The 22,185-nt window shown below is 39.0% G+C and overlaps 1 protein-coding gene across 1 annotated transcript in view; it reads left to right on the forward strand.

Moving 5' to 3' along the window:
- Positions 1 to 22,185, forward strand: part of ATRNL1 (attractin like 1) — a 733,758-nt gene that overhangs the window by 606,166 nt on the left and 105,407 nt on the right. Inside the window, exon 28 of the mRNA XM_049764403.1 lies at positions 4,452 to 4,566. Coding sequence (XP_049620360.1) covers positions 4,452 to 4,566 — 115 coding nt within the window. The remainder of the gene's footprint in view (positions 1 to 4,451; positions 4,567 to 22,185) is intronic.

A 22,185-nucleotide genomic window follows, 5' to 3' on the forward strand; every position in this document is an offset into this window, starting at 1 on the left:
TGAGGGTAGGGCCCAGAGATATAGCACAGCGGTGTTTGCCTTGCAAGCAGCTGATCCAAGGACCTAAGGTGGTTGGTTCGAATCCCTGTGTCCCATATGATCCCCTGTGCCTGCCAGTAACCCCTGAGCACCGCCGGGTGTGGCCCAAAAACCAAAAAAAAAAAAAAAAAAAAAAAAAAAAGAAGGATGGATCAGGATTGGGGAAATGAAAAGATGGAAGGATTTCTGAAGTGGGAAAAAGGGCTATATACTCTATAGGCATGGATTGTTTACAATTTAGGTTTGGCAGGAAAAGAGGAGTCCACTGTATACAAACTCATTCCCACTTATAGACAGATATTAGAGATCTATTCTTAAGTTGTTGTTGGAGGCCTGACCCTCATAGGAAGGGTCTGAGCTCTTAAGAAAGAATTGAATTAAGGAAAGATAAATAATTAGCTAAGATATTGATTAGGAGAAAAAGAAAGGGAAAACAAAAGATAAGAGGGAAGAAGAAAGAAAAATAAGTAAATATAGTAAAAACAGGTTAAAAATATTGGGCCAGTGCCTTGGAGTTGAAAGGTTTTCTAATTTCTAGGCACTTCATCAATGACAGGGGTGAACTTTGCTAAGTGAAGATTTCAGGGTTAGAAAGTGGCTGAAGCACTTTAGGATAAGCATAGTTTTCATGTCTAGAGTACTAAGCAGTGTGATAGTGAGGACTATAAAAGGTGTCTACCCTTTGTAGTATTGTCTGCTACATCTTGTTCATGGAGGTTCCTTTCCTAAAGAGAAACTGACAGTTATGTAATATAGGTTGAATTGATGAAGGAGGAGGAGGAGGAAGAGGAGAAGAGGAGGAAGAAGAAGAAATGAGAGAAGGAAAGAAGTAGGAAAAAAGAGAAAAAAGTAAATGGAATAATAGTAATTTGCAAAAATGTATTCGATGGGTGGGACCTGTAACATAAGTCTGTGATGCGCCATTGACTGTTTCAGTGGTGTTAATGATCATATGCTTTAGGTTCTAATAGATAACATAAATAAAAGGAAATGGATAAATTAGAATTTGGATTCCTTTGATTCCCTTCTCTTGTCTGATTGCTATTGCTAGGACTTCTAAAACATCGTTGAATAAAAGCAGAGACAATAGACAGCCTTGCCTAGTTCCTGACCTTATTGGAAATGCTTTCAGTTTTTCACCATTAAGGATAGTGTTAGGTGTGAGCTTTTTATAAATAGCTGTAACTATCTTGAGGAAGGTTCCTTCCAGCCCATTTTGCTAAGTGTTTTATCATGAATTGGTGTTGGATTTTGTTGAATGCCTTCTCTGCATCGATTGATATGATCATGTGATTTTTGTCTTTCTTATTATTGATGTGGTGTATGATGTTGTTGATTTATGTATCTTAAACCATCCTTGCATCCCTGGGATGAAACCCACTTGATCATGGTGTATAATCTTTTTGGTGTATTTTTTGATTCAGTTTGCTAAGATTTTGTTTGCTAGGATTTTTCCATCCATATTCATTAGGGAGATTGTTCTGTAGTTTTCTTTTTTTTTTTTTTTTTTTTTTTTTTGGTTTTTGGGTCACACCCGGCGGTGCTCAGGGGTTACTCCTGGCTGTCTGCTCAGAAATAGCTCCTGGCAGGCACGGGGGACCATATGGGACACCGGGATTCGAACCAACTACCTTTGGTCCTGGTTCGGCTGCTTGCAAGGCAAACGCCGCTGTGCTATCTCCCCCGGCCCGTTCTGTAGTTTTCTTTCTTGGTGTTGTCTCTGCCAATTTTGGGAATGAGGGTGATATTAGCCTCATAAATGGAGTTAGTGGGGATTCCTGTATTTTTAATGTTTTTGAAAGAGCCTGAAGATCAGTGGTAGTAATTCTTTCATAAATAATTGATAGAATTCACCTTTAAAACCATCTGATCATGGACTTTTGTTTTCGGGGAGTTTCTTAACTACTTTTTCAGTTTCCTTAGTTGTGATTGCCCTGTTTAGGCTTTCTACATCCTCCTTATTTGTCATTGTTAATTTATAGTTTTTCTTTAAGTTCCTCTATGCGATTTTCCAACTGTGTAATTCTGTTATTATGGCTTGCTATGATGCTTTTTATTTCCCTTAATTCCATTTGTATGGATTCTCTCATCTTCTGTAAAAGTTCTTCTTTGAATTAGTTGAATTGTTCATCCTTGGATTTCTTAATATTGCAGGCTAGTTATTCCTTGATTTCTATTGTTATGACATTAATTGCCACTTCTATGTTCTCATCTACTGGGCTTGTGCGTTTTGATGGGCTTGGAAACTTGCTAGGATTTCACTCTATATCCCTGGCGGCTAGTGTCTTTCTTGGTTTTACCCATATTTCTTTACATTTGGTGGCTTAAAATGTTGAAGTTTCAGGTTGTTTATAATAAAGTGGTCTGCTGAACTTACTGTGTTAGAAGTGATTAGAGTTTATTTAGAGTGATTTAGAGTATTTTTTCCTAGTTGAGTGAGCCTTTCAAAGTATGACAGAGATATTACGAACTACTTCATTCTTTTGCTATTCTGATTTATGGGCTATGGATTATCTGAGAGAAATAAGTGTTAGGTCTGGCCTGTCTAGACCTATATGGTATAGAGACTCTGGTCTGTAGAGTTGGAGGGGAGGTGGTGGGGTAAAATGGCGGAGACCACGCAGAGGTTTGGCCCTGCCCTCAGGTCTCTGCCCTCCTGTCACCTGTGACGTGGCCCCGGGTCCCTCTCTGCAGTGCGGCCCTAAGAGGGGATAATGGCAGCAATAGCACAGGGGTTTGGCCCTGCCCTTGGGTCTCCACCCTCCTCTGATACCTGTGGCAAGGCACTGGGTCCCTTCTCTGGAATGTGGCACTCCTACCTAGTATTTTTAACTCTCAATGTTGCTAGTATTATACACATAAAGTAATTTGAATATCAAATCCATACTATGTACTCAGTAAAATACTAACATTATTTTTATGATTACTAGTTAATTGTTTTATTCCTAAAGTCACATTATGTATGCCTATTTGCAATAAGATCCTATTATGTGATTCATTAAAGGACATTAGAGATATGCCAAAACAATGTTTTGGATTGGAATCATTTGCTTAGATAAATTTGTTACATAGATATCATTGAAGAGAGGTGGAAATTGTGAAATATAAAAAGAACAAAAGTGGCATAATCATAACTCTTACTCAGAATATATGTAGTGAAATACATTTATTTATTCAAATGTAGGCCAGTTGCACATCTAAATTGTGCCAAGAGTTAGTGTTAAAACAATAGATGGTAACTCTGATACAGAAATCAGGCTTGATATTTATCCAAAGCAGTTACAAACTCAAGTCTACACTTAAATACTTGTATACAGGTGACTATAAGAGATTTATTCATAACTACTCAAACTTGGAAGCAACTCAATTAATCTTCAGAAGATGCATGATTAAATGAACTGTAATACAACCAGAAAATGGAAAATGATTCACACTAAAAAGATTATCCATCCACTAAGAATATAACTCAATGAGTGGTATAGCACATGCCTACTATGTGAAGTCATGGTTTTGAACCATGTTAACCCCCAAACAACTTACCAGAACCAATAATATATTAAGGGATAGAAAGATATAGAAGAAATTTAAATGCATGTAAAGTGAACTAAATCCATCTGAAAAGGCTAAATACTCTATGACATTGGTGAAAATTAAAAATATACAGACAGCAAATAGATGAGGGTTTCCATGAACCAGCAAAGAAAGAAAGGATGACTGGGAAAAATATAGAGAAATTTTAGGCAGTGAAATCCTTAGACATATGTCTAGGCCATTAGAATGTATGATACCAGGTGTAACCCTAATGAAAACTGGTATATAGGGATATCTCCAATCAGCTATAATTAAAGTTTCCATCTTAGGGATATATTGATATTGAGTAGAACAATGGTTATGTGCCCAGACTTTATGCCATTATGTTAATTTTGCCATGAATGTAAAACTCTCTAAAGTCCATGAAAGAAAAAGTGAGATAAACAAAGCAAGAAAACATCTTTAAAACTGTAAAAACATCAACAATATGTAACTCCCCATAAAAATTATTTTTCTAAATGAGAATAATTACAAAAAGTACTTCTTGCTGCAAAAAAATAGTGTGTAGAATGTGTTGGGGAGAAGTGCTCAGGAACTTCTCATTTTTTCACTAAGGACCATTTCTGGTGGTGCTTCAAGAACCATTATGTGATATTCGGGACCTTACTCAGAAATTGCATATGCAAAGCCTACCCCCTCAACTCTTTGAGCTATCTATCTCGCCAATTGGAATTACTTTTCTAATGAAGCATGGAGTCATTTCCTCCTGTGTCCATTCCCACACAGAATGTTCAGTCTAGTTATATGAAGCAGAGATAAGGAGACAAGTCAAATGGCATTGCAATGTCAGTCTGCACATTTAATTTTTTTTTCTTTTTTAGGGTGCTCCCAAGCCAATAGCCATTGAACCATGTGCTGGGAATAGAGCTGCCGTGCTGACTGTGTTCCTTTGTCTTCCTCGAGGATCATCAGGAGCTCCTCCCCCTGGGCAGTCAGGTAAGAGGACTGAGATTTATCCCCAATCTCCTTGATATAAACTCCAAATTGCGACTATTTCTTTTAGAAATGCATGTGAAGAGACCAGGTATCTGACTCAAATGGTAGATCACATGCCTAGCGTATGCCTGACTCTGAGTTTCATTCTCAGGACCTCATGATACCCCCAAACACCATGGGAGTGACCCAAGTCTCCCAAGCAGCCACCGAACATGTGCATGTTGAGTAGACATATGTGTGCACTCTAGAAGTATACATTCAGATTGCTGTGTACACTTCTATTTGGTTAATGACATTCAGATTGCTGTGTACACTTCTATTTGGTTAATGACAATGAGAAATCTCACTAGCAGGGCCAACCTGTCTCCCAGTTTGTGGTTCATAAATAATGTGAATGACAACTTTGTTTAGAAGATCGGTGTAAGTGATGGGACTTAATTGTATGTTTGGATGTTGTCCTGAAGGCAAGAGCTAGATGTACCTATTTGTGGGCTTGTGTGTTAACATGGGAGACTGTATGCTCCTGTGCCAGCATCCAGCAGGCAAGATCCTTTCCTTAAAGTGGGAATAGCCTGCTTGGCCATCTGCCTCTTCTTTGTCTCCATGAAAAGCATCTTTGGTATTTGGGAGAGCTCATAGACATTCTCCTTGAGGTTATGTGTTTACTCTAATACTGTTCACAGTAGTCAAGATACTCAATATTGAGCATTATTTCTGGATTAATCAAAATGTAATTGCTATCTTAGAATTAAATCACAAAACATGTGTGTTGCTCTCTTAATACACATCTTATTCTATCTGCTTACAATTTCTAGTTTTCTGGACTCCCTGTGACCCTCTTAGTAATATGGATGGCTTTTTAGGGTCAGGGTGATTTCAAATCTGTCTTTGTTTTGAAGCCCCTTAAGCACAGAATAAAATGCCCAAGATCTGCCAGGTTCTCAGTAACGGTAATGGATGATGAACTTGCCTTCCTGCTTAGTTTATCTTTTCTTGGTTCCCTTGTTAGCTCTGACCTTGCTCCTCACTTTCTTGATTTGTGACCAAGCAGATGAAATAATGGAAGCTACTCCTCTGAGCCTTATAAACATAAGCTATTCATGGAAGAGGATTTTTCCCATTTGGAGACAGTGGGTGTCCATATTTTTAAAACTTGTCATTAATGGTACTGGTGATATCTTGTTAAAGGAATTTCCACCCAAAACTGATTTCTAGGTATTTATTTTGAAAAAAAAAAAAAAAGAAACCTTTTCTTCTCCTTTCTGTGATTGTTCTATTTCTTCTTTCAGATCAGGTAGAATGGGCAATTATAGGTTAATTGTGTTCAGCTAATGGATGCATTGTTTTAGCACTGGGAGGATTTCCAAAACAAATACTTGACTAATGAAAACAAGTCTGTGTGATATACACCTAGCTTCGTCTTCCTCTTTGACAGGATGACGTACTGAAGGGCAGAATGAATACGACTGCCAACACTCCATCCCTTTAACCTTTGAAATTCTTCCTGACTGATTGGAAAGTTCCAAGTCCCAGTGTGGACCATTACATCACCTGTGTTTGATAGCCGGTCCATTAGGATGAAGAACAAAACTACTCCCTTAGATGAGACTTGTCCAGTGTTGGTCTATCAATAAAGTGTGTTTGTGTGTGTGTTTGTGTGTTGATGTTGATGACACATCTTTGTGATGATTTTTAAAAATAACAAATTTCACTAAGACTGGGGATGTAGAAGTTATTTCCAAGCTTGAGGATTAATTGAGATAGCATAATAATATAGAGAACTACACTTATGTCAAATCACAGGTCTTTTTTTCTGATCCTCCTTTGCAGAGAATTCTTTCTCTACAATACACAGCTGTATTCTCTTGTATTCAGATATTTGGAGGAATGTTGAAAGTATACATAGGATTTATACCAAAAGTTAAAATTTTGAGCTATCCGGAGAGATAGCGTGGAGGTAAGGCGTTTGCCTTGCATCCAGAAGGATGGTGGTTTGAATCCCAGCATCCTATATGGTCTCCCATGCCTGCCAGGGGCGATTCCTGAGCATAGAGCCAGGAGTAAACCCTGAGCACTGCTGGGTGTGATCCAAAAAACCAAAAAAAAATTTTTTTGAGCTAATAAATGTTTTATTATATATGCTGAACTATATAGAGTATCTGTGTACAGCCTCTAGTATATTGTATTGGGTGCAATAATATAGGATGAACTTTTCATTTTCTTCTAGCTACTCTTATAGATAAAGAAACAGTTGTTGATTCTATTCCTTCAAAATAATTTATTTTCTATTTTCTGCCATCTGCATTTAATTGCTTCCAAATTTGTTACTGATGGATGGTAGAAGGGAAGATAGTATACCTCAGACAGCAGGGAAATAGTTCAAAGGGCTGGAATGCTTGCTTTCACTAGTTGAGGCCCCAGATTGATCACTGGCACTGCCATGAGTAGTCCAGGGTACCCCAAGCATGGTTTAAGCACTTATATTTATCCCCAACATCAGTGGACCCTAGACAATTCACATCACTGGGTATGCTCTTTGACCTGCTCAGTTAAGCTGGCTGAATTTTACCCCAAAAAGGATTCAATAACTTAATTGAATTAAGTAGACATTAATGTTAGAATGTAGAAGGTAAGTATACTGGTATTTATTTAAAGTCCTCTCTACTTTGCTAGCTGTTTAACATTTTCATAGTAAGATATTATGAAATAATCGTTTGAGGGGCCAGTGTGATAGCACAGCAGGTAGAGTATTTACCTTGCATACAGTTGACCCAGGTTCCCCAGGATCCTATATGGTCCCCCAAACCTGCCAGAAGTAATTTCTAAGTACAGATTCAGAAGTAACCCCTGAACACAGTCAGGTATGGGTTCCCAAAAAAAGAAAAAAGAAAGAATCATTTAAAAGTAGGGCCTAAACTCACTGTAAAAAATCATTGTGCAAGAGACAGGGTCTGGGGTGAAGTTTTAAGTGCTTACTTCTGGGTTTCTCCTTCCTCGTGGGATGTAAGACATGGACTTAGAGGCTTAGCTCAGCTCCTGGGCTATTTATTTCTCTAAAAGTTGCATAACTATTCAATGATCAATTGACATTCATTATTAGATGAAAAGTCCTTTTGCAGTACTTTGCACAAACTCAACATTTTCTTTTTTTAAATCAAGCTATCTCTTAAAAATTCTCAAAATGCTGCTTCCTAAATGTCGAGTGATACTTTTCATAATGGACTCTTTATTAGTGGGAATAAAAGTGGCCCAGAATTGGGTGGGTTTTGAAATATAGAGAAGCAGGCACCTTCCTGGGCAGGAGGCAATGGCACTCTCCAAGGACTTTGAAATTCACCAATTAGCACTTAGCATTAAGTGAGTTAGAAGCCTATGGGTGCCCTCAGGATCCCATCTCTTGTCAACCACTGTTGGTAATCAATTTTACTTTGAAATGCAGCCTTGGCAATGGATTTAGTTCTATTTCACCAATAAGTATTTAAGCATTGTTAGGCGAGGAGTAACTGGACACAGCCCTTTCTATTTCTAACCTGTGTTGAATTTCCTTTGTGCTTTCCATCCTAGAGGTCAAAAGAAAAAAATGTAAGTTCATCAATTATAGTCTAGCCCCTATGCATTAAGCTTTTTGTTTTTCCGTTAATAAAATGAATTTTGATGTTTGTGAGCAATTCTCCCTTTAGGTGGCTTACAAGAGTAAAAGCAAAAGAATTTATTATAGAAGTTTTTTGGTATTCCTGACTGACTTATTATATTGTTTGCTCCCCTACTGGCAAGCCTGCTGTTTCTTTCATTCCTGTATTTCTGGGAGCAGCCACTGTCCACCCTGCCAGATGTGCTCAGATGAATGTGGAATTTCTATTGTTGACAGATGGATCCTGTGTGACCACACTCTCTTCTCTCCTAGTCTTGGGTGAAAGACTAGTCAGTCTTGTGTGCAAGCAAGACAGAACAAGTATATATCAAGGTACTATGGCTGGCCCTAGACAGCCAAGGGAATCTCCGATCACCTTGGGCAAGCAAGGTCCCAGAGCATGTTAGCGTCACATTAAGATGAAATGTAGCCATAGTCAATAGAGCGCTTTCAAAGCATAAATTGAAAATGATCGTGATGGCTGTCACTTTGTGATGGAAGATTATGGGTTCTATAGTGTATGGATTCTTACTAATAAGAAGTAAATTAACTTTTCTCACTGGATTACAACTCCCCATGGCACAAATGTCCACTGCCAACAAAAAGCGGTTCTGGGTTCCAACTGAAAGTGAAATTTTGCCCTCGTCTTTCTTCCTCTCTGCTGGGTTCTAACATTATCTAAATAAATACTGCTCACAGATCAGAAGCTTCCAAAAGTTTCATGGGGGCAGAATGCCTGGTCACACCCTAGGGTAGGGCACATTCACTGATCAGGGTAGGGTCAGTAACATAATAATCCCATAAAATGTTTACATATACAACACATGTCCTTAGGCTGATCAGTTTGATCCAGATGACTAAATTAATTTGAACTATCTAGAAATATTATATGATGTTAATAAATAATTAATTTTAGAATATGCTTAACATAACATGCCCATCGCTGTGGAAGACTTTCCCATGTGTGAGGATGACCAGACGTCTTAGGAAAATAAAGCAGAATGCACTGTGTGCATTCATTGACTTAACCCAAAAGTCATGATCAAGGAGCTATTATGATTCAATTTTCACAGCTGAAACCCTCAGACTCAGAGAGGCTGAAGGACTTGTCCAGAACCAGGGAAGCTATAGAATTAGTGAGAGGGTCCTTAATAGGATGAGCCAACCTCCGTTGTCACTGCACATCTCTGGATGAAAGAGATAGGGGCACATCTCTTGGCCCTTCAGTCCCAGATGGCTATCTATCCAGAGACAAAGAGACAAAACCCAGAGAACTCTGCTGAGTATTCAGTGTAAGGGCAAGGTCAGTTGATGGAAATGACTTACCCCAGAAATTTGGCCCCATAATGCACATTACATTTGCCATGGCATATATGTTAGCCAGAGAAACTGTAACTTTGTGAGTTATAGCAAGGAGGGACAGATAATAACAGGAAACAAAAATTGGTTTGAAAACCTAAGTCCTAAGATCCTGGTCTAGCCTTACCACTAGTAGATAGGAAGCATGGGCAAATCTGTTGGTTTCATGTAAAAAATAATGGGGTATGGAGACAGCTCACAGGTCAGAGATGCATGTCTCCTTACACGTATACCGACCCAACCTTGATCCTCAGCACTCCATGGCTCCCTATTCCCAGCAGGGAGCAACCTTGGGTGGCCCCAGAACTACTGGGTCCAAGCAGCACTGCTCTACTGAATTGTAGATTAAAACATCCAGCTCAGTAGATCAAATATGCCTGGGAGACACCATCCCCCCAGAAATGATGGGATTAGATCAGACTTTGAATTACAGTAAATTTCTGTTCCTGGTTAAAAAAAAAAAAGACCATTTCCCTGGGATTGAGGCAAAAATTCTATTATTTTGTTTTGTCACTGTGTCCAGGTGGGCCTTAGTCTTCCCACTTAATTTTTGTTTTGTTTTGTTTTCCTTTGTGTCACACCTGGTGGCGTTCAGGATTTACTCTTGGCTCTGTGCTCAGGTATCTCTCTTGGCAGGCAAGGAGGACTATATGGGATGCCGAGATTCAAACCACGATTAGTCTTGGGTCTGCTGCGTGCAAGGCAAATGCCCTACTGCTCTGTTATTTCTCTGTGCCCCCCTTCAAATTTTATCCTTGTGCCATTGTTAGTCAAGAAATTTGATTAGTGTGTAAAGGAAGCAAAGTCAAAAGTGAATGTTACTACTTAAAACATGCTGCAGAGTAAGGCAAGTGCCCTAAAAGTTAGCTCAGATCATTTGAGGAAAGAACAGTGAGAAACCAACACACATAGAAAGCCAGAATCTATAGGCATGAAAAATGAGACCACCAACTCAGAATGGTCAGCACATTTTTCTTTTCCTTTTTCTTCTTCCCACCTACCACCCTTCTCAGTGTTTCTAGAATTGACTAGTAAATGATTACTGTGGTCAAAGCGAATAGGAAAACGTAAGCATTTCAGCAAATCAACTTGCAAAGTCAAAGAAGAAAATCAGGTTAGATTGGGAATAAGCAAGCCACCTGGAAAGCAACAAAACAACACGAAAAATTATTTGGTTGGGGTAGATAAAGGTTAAGTCAGTTGCCCAGGATTAATGATGATAGTTAACACTGAAGTTAGAATGCTGGCAAGGTATATGATGTTTTGATTTTCATCCTGTTTTGCAAAGATTTATAAGTTAGTGGAAAGCTCATCTACTGCATTGACTGAGGGCGGATGGGTAATTCCGAGTGGCACAGAAGTATAGAATTTGGAAAGTTTTGCAAATAGCCTTAGTAGCCTTTGCAAATAGCCTTTCTAAGTGTTCTCTCACAAATTGCAAAACTGAAATCTGGAGAATACGTGATGGCCCCAACTCTACGCAGAAGACATGATGACACAGCCTTCTGCCACCAATAGTACAAAGAAACGGCAGGCAAAATGGAACTCTAATTTCCTTTATTGGGCACTTAAGTAATCTGGTCGGGGGGAGTCTCCTTACTAATAATTTACTGATAATGATAGTAGTGGTGGTGGTAGTGGCAATAGCAGCAGCAGCAACAACAACAGGGTAGGAAAAGAGGAAAAGCAGGCCAATGACACCAGAAATTCCATCTCCCTTATATATTTTTCCTACTTTCAAAGGCCAAATGATCCTTTGTCAAATGCAGTTGGGACTATATTTTACCCAAACTATATGTTTGAGTAAAAAAAATCCATGTTGTGCTAATGTCCTTTGATAGATACTCTCTTTTATAGTAAAATGACTCAGGGCACCTGCCAAAGGCATTTTCAAGTTTGAGCATCACTTTATTCTTTATGAAAGGCCCAGTGAAGGAGCCAACACTGGCAATAATAATATTCTAAAAAGGTGAAGTTTGATTATCATCATTAATCCCTTATAACCAGAATGGCCTTCCTGTAGGGCTTTAACTGCAAAGAATTCATAGCTCCTTGAAAAGTGTGCAATTCATTTATGTTTATGGACTAGTCATCTGCAAATAAAAACAATCCATTAAGCTGTAGGGTCATCCCTGGCTGGGGGCATCCAGCTGGCAGCTGTCACATAGGTAAAGCAAAGGAGAGAAAGAGGAAGGAAGGGAGAGAGGGAGAAAGGGAGGGAGGGAGGGAGGGAGGGAGGGAGGAAGGAAGGAAGGAAGGAAGGAAGGAAGGAAGGAAGGAAGGAAGGAAGGAAGGAAGGAAGGAAGGAAGGAAGGAAGGGAGAAAGGGAGAAAGGAAGGAAGAAAGGGAGGAAGGAAGGGAGGAAGGAAGGAAGGGAGAAAGGAAGGAAGAAAGGAAGAAAGGGAGGAAGGAAGGAAGGAAGGGAGGAAGGGAGTAAGGAAGGAAAGAAGGAAGGAAGGAAAGAAGGGAAGAAAGAAGGGAGGAAGGGAGTAAGGAAGGGAGAAAGAGAGGAAGGAAGGAAGAGAGGGAGGAAGGAAGGAAGGAAGGAAGGAAGGGAGGAAAGAAGGGAGGGAGGAAGAAAGGGAGGAAGGAAGGAAGTAAGGGAGGAAGGAAGGGAGGAAGGAAGAGATGAGGGGAGGGAGGGAAGAAGGGAGAAAGGGAGGGAGGAAGGGATTTAGGGAAGAAGGGACAGAGAAAGGGAGGGAGAAAGGAATTAAGGAAGGAAGGATGAGAGGGAGGGAGAAAGGAAGGGAAGATAAAAGGGAGGGAGGAAGGAAAACCCCCTCTGAGCTGGGAGTACCTGTCATTCCTCAAGACTCTAGAAGTGGTGGAGGAGTCTACAGAGGCCTTTGGACTTACTGTTCAGAAGCCTAGAGGCCTTAATGGGTTCTTGCCCTGGGAGGGGACTATCTGACATTATAGAACCTGAACCTTGAAATCCTTAGGTCTGGAAGCAGTGACCATAACATGAGTTCCATTTATTCCAAGAGCCAGGCAAGGCTCATCAAATCAATAACATGACTGTGCCATCTGCTTCCCCCCTGCTCACCATCATCATGAAAAATGACTCCTAAGTGTTCTCCTAGGCAATTAGTGCTGAAGGCAGATCTGTGGTGGGGTGGAGGCTGGAGCCACATTTTTACTCAAAACTTTACCAGTACAACAGAGGAAACTGTTGTCCAGATTAATAGATGCATAAAATGTATAAATGGGATGACTTGGTCTTACTCTACTTATGCATAATATTATTCCAGTGCAAAAACACAGAAAGAAGAGGCACTGGAGTGGCATGTGGCTTCACCAGCTGCTCAAAGCCATCACAGCTAGTGACCCTGTTCACAATGATTCTGGAAAGTTCCTAGAGGCTTTCCTGAAAGGCATGCTGGAAACTTCCTGGGCACATTCATTCTGTTACTTACAGTCTTTACTGCACTTTGATCTCATTTCTTGCTGCTCTTTCTTCTTGTTCTCAATTCTTCAAAAATAGTGCCCAACTACATGTGTTCCTTCTTATCATTCATCCCCAGGGCAGAAGGCAGTTTGGGAATCGCCTATAGCCTTTAGTTCCCATTAAGATGTTCCTCCTAAATCCTGCATCTCTGTCTCAGAAAGCTTGTCTCCCAATATGAGCCATTGTGTAGTTCCAAAAGAATGCTCCAAAGTCTACCCAGATGCCTTTGGCTCCATAGAAGTGAATCTTGAGATAGGTCTGTCCTTTTGATTGACAGATGAGAAAACTCAAGTTCACCCAAAGAAACTTCCTGAGCATCTTTCATTTATTCCACTGCTGATGCCCATCTTCTTTACTCCAGCCAACTGCTCTCTTGCCCTGATGATTTCTTGCCATACAGATATGTTCTGCTGGACTGACTCTTCTGTCCCTTCCTGCATCTTGTATCTATGTTCTTTCTGCTTCTTGTATCTATGTATGCCTTGCAGGAGAAATGGGAACACCTGAGTTTCACCTAGTTTCACTGAGGTTTCAGCATCAGGAGGAAGGGAGGAAGGAATGGAGGAAGGGAGGAAGAAAGGAAGGAAGAAAGGAAGAAAGGGAGGAAGGAAGGGAGGAAGGAAGGGAGGAAGGAAAGAAGGGAGAAAGGGGGGCCGGAGAGATAGCATGGAGGTAAGGTGTTTGCCTTTCATGCAAGAGGTCATCGGTTCGAATCCCGGCACCCCATATGGTCCCCTGTGCCTGCCAGGAGCAATTTCTGAGCCTGGAGCCAGAAATAACCCCTGAGCACTGCCGGTGTGACCCAAAAACCACAAAAAAAAAAAAAAAGAAGGGAGAAAGGAAGAAAAAAAGGAAGGAAGGAAGGAAGGAAGGAAGGAAGGAAGGAAGGAAGGAAGGAAGGAAGGAAGGAAGGAAGGAAGGAAGGAAGGGAGGGAAGAAGGAAGTAAGGGAGGAAGGAAGGGAGGAAGGAAGGGATGAGGGGAGGGAGGGAAGAATGGAGGAAAAGAAGGGAGAAAGGGAGGGAGGAAGGGATTTCTTGTGTGTGTTTGTGGTTTTTGTTTCATTCTGTAATTAACAGATTACTTTGTGTCTTATTGTTTTGCATAAAATAGAAATCTCACTTCAATAGTTTGGTCACTCCCAATCACTGTTGGGACATTATTTTTAACCTATTTTTCTATCCTGGTCTTAAATACGAATGTCTCCTTGACACCCTCATTCTTTCAACTGGTTGATGATAGTTTATTTGGATAAATAAACAAATAGCTTTTAGTATCTTAGAATACAGAATAAATGTTAGGACATTGTTAAACAGAACATGAACAAAATTTGTGTGAATAAGAAAGTCTTGGGTTAAAAATATTTTATTTGAGGATAAAGAATACTGGGATAAGGCATTTGCCTTGCATATGCACTTGACCCCAGTTAGTTTTCCAGTACCTAGAGCACTGCTAGGAAAGGTATCTGATCACAGATCTAGAAGTAAGCCTCATTGAGTGCAGCCGGATGTGATCCAGAATAACAACATACACACCCAATCTTGTATTTACTTTTTGCCATGTAGAGTTGTTTCTAAAAAATCACATGGGCATCAATTTGAAGGGGCCATGCTCAGTAATACTCAACTCCCTCATTCTTGGGACTTCTAGATTCTGCTGTGTGTGTGTGTGTGTGTGTGTGTGTGTGTGAGTGTGTGTGTCCTCAGTATGACTCACCAGCCTTTCAGCTCTTTGTTGCTTGGGCTGTTTATTTACAGGCTCTTGCAATCCTTGCTTGGCCCTTTGGCCTCTTTTATTTGTCTTTTTTGTGTGTGTGAATGACTTTTAGATCAGCAGTTCTTTATGACCAAGCTACTTCAACCCCTTTGAGTCTCTCTTTGGAGCATTATTTGTGAGTCACCTTTATGCTTATGTGCAAAACCTAGCCAGTCTTTCTCAGCCCAGCTTCTATGTTCTCCGTTAAAGGTGATGTTCTCTTTCCCTTTGTATCTCCAGAGACCGCCCTGGCTTTCATGAATGTTTTCCCTGCTCCCCCCACTTCAGAGTTGCCATCCTCACCTCTTTTTCTTCCTTGACTAGTTACAGTTTTATTAAGATAATCTTGTCCCATCCTAATCACCCCAACTCCTTTTTTTAAAATTTGCATTAAATACCTTTTGAAATAATGCAAATTCAAATAATACACTGTAACACTGTTTTCAAGCTGTCATTTTTCACAAAAAGAATTTAAATATGACAATACCTTGCTGATGAGAGAGCAAACTGGTTGCGCCTACTGGGGAGAGGAATTGGGCTCCACTATCAGCAACCCCACTTTTAAGGAGTGTACCCGAAAATACACCTCCAGCAGGATGAAAATATGCACACAACATCTAAATAATCTTACAGAGGAAAGCATAAAAATACATTATATTCCCAAAATAGAGAACAAAGAAGCTTCAAATAAAATATGGGAAAGATCTTTGTGATCTGCTATAAAATTGTTTCCAGGATGTATTGTTAAGTGAGGGCATAAAGTGCAAAAGAATAGCTGGAGAACATCAGCCTTCATGTAAGAAAGAGGAGATTTAAGAGAATACGCAGGAATCTAATCTATTTTTCAAAATATTGCAAGAATGATAAAACACAGACTAATGAGATAGACTATATATAGGAAGTGTGAATAGAGAATAAGAAATGGGGGAGACAAAGAGGGAGTAGTTTGGATTAGGAGGGCCACTCTCTTAAAGCATCTTTATTTTTTGGAAATCAGACTTCTTGAAACATAATCACTCACATATCCAATAAATAAGTTAAGTCTCATGTGAGAGAACCCCAAGGAAAACAAGCCACACCAAAAAAATGAATCTAAATGTTTTACAAATGAATAAAATAAGGACTCTGAGAGGATAAAGAAAAAAAGAGCAACCTAAGTAACTTGGGAAAATAATGGTTCTGACTTTCCACTCTTCAGGCTAGAAGTAAAAATAATTGTACACATATATTGTACTCTACTTGGTACATTACATTTGACTCTTCTCAAAACAATTCTAATACTATTTTATTTCTTTGCTAGAAATGAACAAAGAAATAAGTACATTTTGGTTAAATGAGAGCCAACTTTTCTCACCATGAGAGAAAAATGTAGTGTGTGTGAGGTGTGTAGGGAATGGGGTAGAATGAACCCTGGAGTGCCAGAGTGGAATTAAAGGGATCAGAAATCATTTACATATAGGTATTACTAGAAAGATGGTTAGATAGGTAGGTAGATAGGTAGGTGGATGGATGGATGAATGGATAGTTATATGTGGGTAGGGTAGTGTCTATGTAGTCTCTCAGCTGTATTCCCTGAGAGATTCTGGAAGTATTGATACCTCATATCAATGAACACATGTAGAACCCATGTTTTTCATTTGTAGCCTTATTCTCCACTCAAATAAACCACTGTTTTTATTTACTTTATTTTGTTTGATAAAATAACTGACTTCCAAGGCTTGTAAGAAGAAACAGAAATTGAACCTGGAATGCCGTATGAATCCAGAGAATATCATTCTCAGAGAATTATGAATATTCTTACAGGAACAGAATAAGAGCAGGTTCTTACACCAAAAGATCATTGGTGCTTCTATCTGAATTGGATTATAGCTCAAAGGATAAATTAAATGTTAATGAGTCTATGGTAATGTAAATAAGTAATTCATAAATAAATGGGAGGGAAGAGGCAACTCTTTTTTGCAATGAAATTCTAATTAGTAAATGTATAAAGAATAGGGGAAATAGAAAAATGACCATTAGATAAATGCCATCATAGTTATTGCTAAAGGCAAAAACCATTGATAGAATCAAAGTTAGTGAGTGAAAATATAATGTAAAACAGTACATCTGCATAGTGTCAAAGTACCTTATTAATTACAATGGGGAAAATAATGTCAGGAAAATGTAGCAGGCTTGACCTTATTCAAATTATTACAGACTTATCATGAATAGTAACTCATAAAATTATAAATCCCTGACTGGTTGCACAGAAAATAACGAAGCATTACTTCTGTAGCTTTCTTTCAAATGTATAACACTTATGGAAACCTGAGAAAAGATCAAATACATCCAAATGAAGGAACAGTCTAGCAAACAAACTGCTGGAACTTTTCAAAAGTGGCAAAATCATGAAAGGCAAAGAAAAAATTAGAAATAAACACAGAATTGAGGTAATGGCATCAACATGCAGTGAGATCCTGAATTTCTTTCTGGACTAGAAATAAAAACTGGTGAAAGAAGAGTAATGTCTGTGGCTAAGCATCTCCCTGATAAATAAATATCATATCTATGTTTATACTCTAGTTTAGGTCAATATAATGTAGTTATGTGAAATGTTATCAAGAAAAGTGTTGATGTGCAAATGACATCTCTAAGCTCCTTTGTAAGTTTTTTGTCAGCCTAAAATCATTTTGACATGAAAGGTTACCCCAGAAATGTGCTCTTCAGACTTTTTTGGCAAATAGGTCATAGGCTAAAGTCTCATCTGTTGACTAAAGGCTATGCTGCCCTAATAGATGGATGCTGGGCAAATTTTCAAGAAACTCAAGAATGTATGTGTGTCTGCCTGTCTGTTAACCTCACTGTCTTCTAGGACATGAACAGTATATCCTAACTCTCTTCCTTACGTGCTTAAGCAAGGGAGAGGATATAAATCAAAGAATTATGAATAGTTTAAAAATAGATGCTACATTTTGAGCCTCCCTATGTATAGGAGTACACACACATACATTCTCAAATATTTAAACATTGAAGTTTTATTTGGAGGTCTATACCCAACAGTGTTCAAGGCTTTCTCCTGAGTCTGTACTCAGGAATAACTCTTAGCTGGCCTCGAGAGACCATATATGGTGGCAGGGACTGAATAGGGTTGACCATATGCAAGGCACCCACTGTACTATCTCCCTAGCCCCTAAACATTGGAAGACCCCTGTTCTAAACCTCTGAAAATGCTCTCTATACAGCCATTGATCTAACTGAGTAGAGGTTTTTGAAAGAATAATAATAGCATGATGAGCAACTGCAAAAAAAATAATAAAGAAGATAGACTGATGATTTCTGGGAGGGCACCCTGGCTTCTCCTGTCTTTCTTAACTGATAACATAGAAAGGGCAGCAATAGAGAAAGCCATGCTTTACAGAACACTACACTGTACAGCCACTATTTCTGGTGTTAGAGATGGAGTGGCAGGCAGGTAGAGGCACTTAATTCTCTTGCTGTTATCCTTAAAGAAGGTTTCTTTCCTGCTTATTTTAGTAAAAAACTAAGCTTCAAACGGATGACTTTACTTGCCCCAAGTTTTTATTTGCTAAAGATTTCAAGGCACGTGAGTGGACTGAAAACTTTCCAGCTGGGTCCTTGTGACCTTACTTAGACTTACCTGCCCTCAAGTCAAGTGTTCAAAATCTTTTTTGTTTTGTTTTGTTTTTTTTGGGGGGCCACACCCGGCATTGCTCAGGGGTTACTCCTGGCTGTCTGCTCAGAAATAGCTCCTGGCAGGCACGGAGGACCATATGGGACACCAGGATTCGAACCAACCACCTTTTTTGGTCCTGGATCAGCTGCTTGCAAGGCAAACACCGCTGTGTTATCTCTCTGGGGCCATTCAAAATCTTAATAGTCAGTCACTCACTCATTCACATTGTAACAGAGCAGAAAGGCTGAGAATGGCAGCTGTGTCGAAATGCCCAGGTGCTATCTGACTGCTTCCTGCCTTTGATTTTTGAAGCCACATGTTCATGATTCTTTTGTCCCTTGCATGTATTGTTTTTGAACTACTATGAGCTGTGTATAGTGTTTTCTCTTAGACCTACCTTCCCTATCAAGGCCACATTTGATGACAATCCAAAAACTATAGGATTTCTAATGAAATATAAAAAAAACCAAGGTTCTTAAAAACTTATAGCAAGAATAAGAGACATATTTATCTTTAATGACTTGAAACAAGATGATGGTATGCATTTTTTAAATCATTTGTATATGTATAATGTGTTGGCATATTTGGGGGGTTTCGGGCCACACCCGTTTGATGCTCAGGGGTTACTCCTGGCTAAGCGCTCAGAAATTGCCCCTGGCTTGGGGGACCATATGGGACACCTGGGGATCAAACCGTGGTCCTTCCTTGGCTAGCACTTGAAAGGCAGACACCTTACCTCTAGTGCCACCTCACTGGCACTGGCACTGTATTTTTGTTAAAGATTTAAAAATGCTTTTGGTTGGTTGGTTTTCTTTGAGGGCCACACTTGGTGATGCTGAGATACTTGCTCCTGGCTCTGCACTCAGGAATTGCTCCTGGTGATGCCCAGGGGACCATATGGAATGCTAGGAATTGAATGCAAGTCAAACAAACTAGCACTACTTGCCCTACATTTGCACTGGCCAACCAGCTTTGAAAATTTTTAAATAAGAAAGCTCTCTGAATACCAGAAGCAAATTTAGAAGCCCATCCTATTAAAACCACCTTAAATTATATTGGCACAGACAAGTTGTACTGAACAATTAATTGTAGCAAGTGGACTTTCTGATAGGAATGCTATTTTTATTATGATTCTTCTCAATGTAGAAACGATAGTCAGTACAGAAGCTGTGGAAAGTGTTGGAGATGAATAAATACACATACCCCTATCATTTATTTCTTATTGCTCATGAGTCATTGCTATAATGATTTTTTAATATTTTCTACTTAATCTTTAATTTTGTCATGTAAGTTTAGCAAAGAAAACAAAGAATGAAACACATCAAATGAGTTGAGCTTATACTGTGCTTTCTGGCCATCGTGCTGTATTTTATTATTTGGGAGGGAGGGGCAAAAAGAAAGGAATTTGAAACAGTGATTCAGGGATCAACTATTATTTTATTTCTTGTCCCCGAGCTCGGCAGATTCAAACCCAGGCTTCACTCCCACTGAAGCGGATCCAGCCCTGTGCCCCGTAATTGGAAAATTTACATCACGTGTGTCACCATTGGCTTAAGGAAAGCACAGATGTCAGTTTCACGAAATCCTGGGAATTTCATGCTTGCTCCAATTAATTGGTCCAATCGATAAAAATACTAACAAAATATAAGCCCGAGTCTTTACCATAGCAACTCTGAATTCTGACCCCCAAATTTAATATAACTATCTTTCTGAAATTCCTGTTTTCACACTGTTCAAAAATTAAGCAACAACATGCTTACGTGGTCACATGAAAAGGACCTGAAATTCTACTTGCAAATATTAATTGCTTTAGAAGATAAAATTCCCCTGTTGTATCTTCTTGGAACAATAGAATTTTGTACTGTCACTTGTTGGCTTTGCTGTCATCTTGATAATACATCTAGGAATTTCAAGCAGCTAACTGCTTCAGCATTAGCATCTCTCTCCTGTCATATAATCAGAGGCAGCTTCCATTTATTTACACCATCTTTAAGAGCAAACGAATAGTACAAGACAAGGTCAAAGCCCTCTTACTGGAAGCAGAAGCTTGGCAAGTGCATAGGTTTCCTGGTAAGGATTTTTACTTCTTCCTATCTCAGCTTTGTTAGCATAACAGACTCAGACAACTAGAACTCTTACGAAGCTCCCTCTTCATTGTTTCCAATTTACCCAAAGAGACTACAGTTTCTCACTGTCTTTATTTCCGGATCTTGAATTCTTCTTAGCCTTTTGGAAAGTGACCACTGTTTTTATACAGACACACCAAAGCTTATACATCTTTCAGGCTCTTGTAAGGTTAAATATACTTACACGAGTGATACAATACTTAATGTTTTAGAAATGAGGAGGACTCTAGGACTTCGCCTCACTCTTTTCTGCCACTTATTTCTTGTCGATCTTCTTCCCAGCCAATCTTGCATGACATCTTATTGTCACCCTCTCCAATAATCATAAATGGAGATGGTGTTTTCACACATCTGCCCTACAGTGATCTCACAAATTGGAATCCAGAATTTATGATGAAACTTGGGGGTTAGCAGAAAGAAAGAGGAAGAGCCATTCATTGAATGGTTTATCCGTCATGTGCATTGTAAATAGCTGTGTATATAAAGAAATGTGTCAACCTAGTTGTATTTTTTAACCTAAAGAATTCAAAATCCCTGTTATGAGGATATCATCCAAGTTCAATTTAATTGGCTTAAAAAAAAGGTATGAAGATTTTTTTCCCATTTATATGGATAAAGTATATTTCTCAATTAGTAGCGAGTTTCCTCAATTTTTGTAGTCACAGATTCTGAGTTTGGTAAGCAGGTGACTGTAAGTGTTTGAATATGTAAATTCACATAAATTCAACTCCCTCCAGAGAAGCTGGGGACAACTGCATGGGGAGAAAGAAGAGGATACAGGGGACTTCAGATATTTGCTCTGGAAAATGAAGTCTCATTTTATTTCTGTAGGTCTCACCCCATCCCACCATGGCTGCCACACTCTACAGCTGCTCATAAGATTTTTGATTTATTATTTGATTATCTTACTATAAACTTAATGGGTATTTTTTGAGAAAATTTATAAAAGAAAATAAACTCTTACAACTGAGAGTTAATCCAGAAGATTTCTTTCCTCCCTGGACTTTAGATACATTGAGATATATTTTTTTCTTCTTAGATTAGTGACAATCTTTTTAATGACATTCTGTGTTAAGCTTCTTCACTGAATAGTATATAATGAGAATTTCTTTGTATCATTAAAAATTCTTTAGAAACATAATTTTAATGATGGCATAATATGCCATTTTATGGATGAATCATAAATTTCTTAATGATTTCTCCTCTTAGCTATTTATGTTTTTCACAAGCTTCTACTTGTTCTGTTTTGGTATTGTATATAATGTGATAAAGACTTTCAGGGAACTCTTTTGTCCTCCCCTTGTCTAATGATTTCCTTAGGATACAAAACTAGAACTTTCTTTTCTTGTCACACATTTTCAATATGTGTTGTTGGGATGTTTCCAGGAAAACTTGCTAATTTACTCAGTCAACTGGGGCATTGTGGATTGCATAAAAACTACTACTATAGTATTTTGTGGCCACATCCTCTTCCGAAGGAAAATGGCAGTGCGACTTATAGAGAGTCAGATTCTACAATATAACTGCGAGCTGAAGTTCACTCCCGAAGCACTTGACTGCATCAAACTCAGCCCCAACTCAGCAGTGAAGGAATTATACAGTGAGAGTAATCTGCAGAGCAGGCA

The sequence above is a fragment of the Suncus etruscus genome, chromosome 17 (assembly GCF_024139225.1).
Source record: "Suncus etruscus isolate mSunEtr1 chromosome 17, mSunEtr1.pri.cur, whole genome shotgun sequence".
NCBI lineage: Eukaryota > Metazoa > Chordata > Mammalia > Eulipotyphla > Soricidae > Suncus > Suncus etruscus.